This window comes from Sinocyclocheilus grahami, unplaced genomic scaffold (assembly GCF_001515645.1).
Source record: "Sinocyclocheilus grahami isolate Dianchi unplaced genomic scaffold, SAMN03320097.WGS_v1.1 scaffold215.1, whole genome shotgun sequence".
In the NCBI taxonomy this organism is placed as follows: domain Eukaryota; kingdom Metazoa; phylum Chordata; class Actinopteri; order Cypriniformes; family Cyprinidae; genus Sinocyclocheilus; species Sinocyclocheilus grahami.
Window position 1 is genome coordinate 1,992,515 of NW_015505394.1, and position 5,836 is coordinate 1,998,350.

Sequence of the window (5,836 nt, forward strand, 5' to 3'; positions counted from 1 at the left end):
CATAAACATTTCATTACACCAAATACACAAAAGAATGTTCTTTTTAGCAAAATCATATGACCCCTTTAAAAAAATAAAGCGATGGACATATTTAAGACTGTAAATCAATATGGTGGCTAGTTATAATGTCCCTACGTTAGCTATGTTTTGTGAAAGACTAAACGCCATTGTGCATAAAAATACCACAGAAAGAAAGTTAGTCAATATCACTCGAAGAGTGCCAGTTTTCACCTCTAAAATCAGCATGATTACAAATGTGATTTTATCTAACAGTTCAATAAACAAGAAGGTAATATTAAGAGACTTACGTTTTAGACACTATATTGCCTGTTTTTGCTTTATTTTGCCAACAAAAAAATTCCAAACACAGCCACAGCGCTGTTATCGATAGCTACAGCCCTAATACAATCTTTGTCATGGAAAGCACTTGTTGGTTCGCATTGAGCCTGCAGTTTTAACGTATAGCCTATATTTTTGCATTAATTTATTTTCAAGATCTGAAGTAAAAGTTGTTATTGCTTTCAGTAGGCCTATGTCTATAAATGTCATGCAGTATGATATTCAAACTCACATTAGACACATTTAACATTGAATGAAGCATATAATCAGTAGCCTACCCGAGATCATCATACTGACTTCACTGTATGCACAAACAAAGAAAATATCTTTCATGTTCCACAGAAAAGGAAGTCACAGATGTTTGAAATGACAAGAAAATGTATAAATGATGGAATTTTCATTGTTGAATAAACTATCCCTTTAAGCAACCATTTGTTCTAAGCACTGCCGGTGTACAGTTCAGCACATAAGGCACACTTTAAATATGATTGCTATAACTACACCTAAAATAGTCATTGTAAATGCAAATAAAACACTTTGACAGAGGGTTCTCAGCACTCCAGTGCAATGTGGCTACAACAAACTCTTTTAGGGTTCTCGGTACAAGCCCATGTTGGTTCTACCTAGAACGCTTTGTAAGGAACCTTTGCCTTGTTTGGAATGTTGTTTGAGCAGAACTGAATTTGACCAGGGTGTACTTCAGATTATTACATAACAGAGACACATGTACACAAAAACTCTCTTGACCCCTCTCCCCCTCAAAAATATAAAATAGTTTGTCTATTTTTGCACCATCCAATCATCAAACTCACTGCTTGTTAAAAATGTAAAATGTTTTGAAAAGAACAAGCTAGTGGTCAAGTAGACAACCATCACAAACCATTAATATTGTAAACTGTACATGTAGCCTAATTCTTACTCAAAGATTCACGGTGTACCCTAGAACTTTGTTGTGCTGTTCACGAACCACTTTTTCTGCCTAAATGTGGCTTCATGTTGTTAGATTTATGTTAAGAAGATTTATTATGTGCGATATTAGGTCAAGACCAGTGTGAAGTCTCTCACACTTTGTCTCATTATTTGGGTCTCTGTGTGTCAGTTTCATGTTCTGGCTGGCGTCTGCACGAAGCGTTTTTTTCACAAAGATCAAGTGGTTTTGCCTCCAACTCAAACCCCAAAGCTTCAAAGGTTAAACACACAACAAAGCTCAAATTCCTTTCAGGGGAAAAAACACACTCCATGTAGACTAAAAAACAGCCTCGGGACAAAATGCTTGCTTAACTATGGTTCAGATTGAAGCACCAAATACTCACTCAAGTTCTTTAGACAAGTGCAGAGACATGCAACTGTTTTTCTCCGTAGTCTTAGTTTAAGGAAAAGTTTAATTTCAGCCTCTGCATATTTTCTTATCAATGTTCTGCTTTTGTTCCAATTTGTACAGGTCTAATTGAAACCACCTTTTTTTTTAACAGCCAGCACTGTTCAGTAAAGTCAAATTACATTTATTTATACTTAAAGAGCATTGTAAAACCACAAATGTTGACAAAGTGAGATATCAAAACACTAAACATATAAAGACATAAATGCTTAAACTGTCAGTTTATGCAATGCAATTTAAAAACGCCTGTCAACTGAAATGCATAGCATGACCGTAGGACCTGCATGTCGGTGTATGAATCAAAATGTGCCCTTTCCATGTCTGTGCCTGTGAGTTATTAAATGAGAGACTGACTCAGAACATGAATATGCAGAAGTTCAAGGATAACAGCTTTGAGGCTCTTGGCATGGTGTCTTTGCGTTTGGACACGACCGTGTGGGGTTGCCTTGATGGCAGTATCCCTGGAACCCAGCAACCTTGAGGGAGGAGGCTGGCCTGTGTGTTAAAGACTATGGGTCTCTAAGTTAATGTCTACAGCTGTCTCTGTGTACTGCTTTACTTGGCTGCAGACATAAAGAGAGGAACTTCAAGCAAATTAACGCTTCCTTCAGGAATTACAAATGTAATTCCTATAAAATGGTCATGAAGCAGAACTGATCCTGATCCATTAATAGAAAACCTATAAAGAACAGTCCAATACAGAACTGAAACTGAGCATGAAACCAGGGGTCCATGTGAAAGAGCTAGGCTACAGGGGGTACGTGGAGAAGATGTATAAAACAAAGCCTTTTCTTTAAAATATTTCACAACTATTTGAATGAACTTATTAGAACTAATAATCTAATGAGCATTATATACCCTAATTTAATATTATATCAATATTTTAATGAAATTTATCATAAAAGTAAAAAGTAAAAATAATTTTTATTCTGGGGGCCCCTGGGGTAGCTGAGAATCTGGATGGGAGGTCCCTGGGTCTGTGCAGGCTGTACATCTCTTAAAAAACGTAATTATGCATTCCAAATGAGTGCATATGATCCTGTGCATTGTTTCTTGCTAATTTCGTTTAGGCATTAATTGATCATAATAAAATAAATATAGGCTATAAATAATAATTAAAAAATTCTGCAAGTCAGGCAAACTCCTAACTTTTTCACTGTCCTCAGTAGTCGCTTTTCGGGGTACAAAGACGCGCCTGTTTATATTTTAACGCGCGCACTGTTTTTAAGTATCTTCTTCACCGTAATGAATTAGTTGTAGCACAGAACATGATTTGTGTTAAACACACACACACACACACACACACACTCACACAGACACACACTGTGCCCCCTCTTACCTGCCATCCTCAAATGAAGTTACATCCAGCCATTTGCCCATCTCGTTTTTCACGCAGGGCACGTCTCCAAATGAGTATGATATGATCCTGTGCATTGTTTCTTGCTAATTTCGTTTAGGCATTAATTGATCATAATAAAATAAATATAGGCTATAAATAATAATTAAAAAATTCTGCAAGTCAGGCAAACTCCTAACTTTTTCACTGTCCTCAGTAGTCGCTTTTCGGGGTACAAAGACGCGCCTGTTTATATTTTAACGCGCGCAGTGTTTTTAATTATCTTCTTCAACGTAATGAATTAGTTGTAGCACAGAACATGATTTGTGTTAAACACACACACACACACACACACACACTCACACAGACACACACTGTGCCCCCTCTTACCTGCCATCCTCAAATGAAGTTACATCCAGCCATTTGCCCATCTCGTTTTTCACGCAGGGCACGTTAGGGTAAGGGGGACGGGTCAACATCCCGTTGGGGTACCACTGTGCAGGCGGAGGTCGCTCCCTCGGAACCAGAGCCTCGCTTCGGCCGTACTCATAGGGGTTACAGATAAAAGGCGTTTCGTGGCCAGATGCGTAAGCGGTCCTCTGATTGGGAAGTCCGTACTGGCCGTTCCTGTCCTCAGCGTACCTATGCGGGTACGCCCAGGTGTCATTCAGTTCACGGGGCATCATCTCTGCCTTGATTTTGACATTATAGAGATTCACGTAATCATCCACGGGGCCCGCGAACTCGCCGGACATCTCCGCGGGCTTCGCGAAGCTCTGGCTCTGGCTCGGTCCGTTTTCTAGCTCCGGGTGCACGAAATGGGTCATGCTCGCGGGCAACAGTTGTTCAAACAGGCAGGAAGCCGCTCGCGTTGCGTCTATATCCGCTGCTGTCGTACGTTCTGAACTCAGGTTGCCAAAGTCACCGGACAGGCTGCCGAACTCATGCACCTCCTGTACATCCGCGGTTAAGTGTGATCGAGACGTGCTGCTGCACTGCAAGGTCGTCCCCTCACCTGCTAGCTGCTCCAGGTCGCCACTTTTAAACATCCCGAGCAATTTGTCCCTGCCTCGCAGCTCTGTGCCTCTGTCTCGTCCCGCCGCGAGAGCGTAGTCTCTGTCTTTCCTACCTGCCTCCCTTTCGCTCACTGAGCAGTTGAGCAAAGGCATTCCAATCAAATAGATTTCCTCACTACTACTTTCAGTGGTCAGGGGCGGCGGCGCATGGTGCGGTCCCACCTCGCCCAGTTCGCTGGACTCCATAGCTAAGCCCAAAGACACGGACACGGCTTTGCACAGCTCTCGCGCTGTCTCCGAGATGCTGCTGCTGCTGTCGCCGCTGCTGCTGCTGGTGGTGCACGCGCGACTTCTACTCGCCACACTTGCGTCATGGCTCGAGCCCAACTCGCGCGTGTGAACTTCAACCGCACCGCAGCGCTTCTGTCCGCTCTCAGCGCCCCGAAGGAAACCTGCGCGACTGCCGCTGCTTTCGGTGGCGTCTGCGCGGCCCGAGCCGCTAGATGACAGAGACGAGTCGCTTCTGCTTCCTGTGGAACTCTTGAGAAAATGAATACGGCTCGCCGCCGCCTGCATCACTAAACTCGCACTCTCGCACTCTTTCTCGGGGCAGCATATTACTCCTCTGCCGGGGGACAGCTTGCTTAAACGCATTTCCCTCGACGCGGTCTCCTGCAGGCAGCCGCACTTCTTGGAGCTAGAAAAGTCCAAACTCTCGGGGTTGCTCGCTCTCGCGACGCGCACGTTTTGAAAAACGCTTTGGTAAGGTCCGTGAAAACCGGCGTCTGGGGACTCGCAAGCCTCCCTCAGCCCGACCGGAACCTCCATAGTCTAGAAACAGAGTACAACACTTGGCCGTGAAGGTTTAAAGGGGACTCACCGCAACAAGTTCATCGACGAAATCCTTGAAAAAGTTCGAGTCAGACAGACACGAAAGAGCTGCGCAGCGTGAGACCGTGTAAGCAAATAATAATCAAACGAGAGCTCAGCCGGAGACGCATAGGCTGCTCTTAAACGTCAAGAAGAAGTTTTCCGAAAATGAGCGGATGAAAGTGAACCCGAACGGGATGGGAATTTCTCTCCGCCGCTCGAGCTGTTTTCCGTCTACCTTGAGAACGCGATAAGATTTGCGCTGTCTGTTTTCAATGATCAGTCCGAGCCATGGCGGCGGTTGCTACAGTACCCTGGGCACTTCTTAACAACTCACACTTTCCTATTTTAAGTACAATTACAGCCCTTTTCTCTCGTGTCAGGTACTTTCCTGGGCTCAGTCGAGGTAATGCAGGGAGAGCTTGCTGTGTCGCGGTGTTTTGCCGGGGTCAGCAGTTCTTTTACGGAGAGTTCGCTCAGGAAAGTCCTTGAGCGCGTTAACTGTCAGGACTAAATAATACAGCCAACAGGAACGGCGCCAGTAAAACGGGTAAATAAGAACACGCTGCAAATACCAGCAGGAGATCACAACTCACTTTCACTTTGTAAAACATAACACTGGTGTATATCATAGGAATAAAAAAAAGGTGAAAAATACAATAAAATCAATGAGCCCCAGTGAGAGTATGCATGGCACGCACTTTACGAGCTCTGGGCCTAACATTTATTATTGAGCACACATTAAATCTACAATGGGACTGTTAAATACACAAAATTAGCCATTTGAAGAGCAAAATAAATGGCTATTTTAAAAGAAAAAAAAAAGGCCATTTAGAATAAATGTTCCTGTCTGGGCATTTAATATCAATTAAATTAAATATGAAATTACATGTTTTT

The 5,836-nt window shown here is 43.2% G+C and overlaps 2 protein-coding genes across 2 annotated transcripts in view; both read right to left on the reverse strand.

Annotated features, from left to right (window-relative positions):
• The window catches only part of LOC107596200 (androgen receptor-like), a 102,093-nt gene extending 98,979 nt beyond the window's left edge, over positions 1-3,114 (reverse strand). Inside the window, exon 1 of the mRNA XM_016286880.1 lies at positions 3,057-3,114. Coding sequence (XP_016142366.1) covers positions 3,057-3,097 — 41 coding nt within the window. The 5' untranslated portion in view covers positions 3,098-3,114. The remainder of the gene's footprint in view (positions 1-3,056) is intronic.
• Positions 3,115-3,439: 325 nt separating this feature from the next.
• Positions 3,440-5,439, reverse strand: LOC107596163 (androgen receptor-like). Its single transcript, XM_016286834.1, has one exon. The coding sequence runs from the start codon at positions 4,895-4,897 to the stop codon at positions 3,440-3,442; it is 1,458 nt and encodes a 485-aa protein (XP_016142320.1). The 5' UTR covers positions 4,898-5,439.
• Between the last annotated feature and the right edge of the window lie 397 nt (positions 5,440-5,836).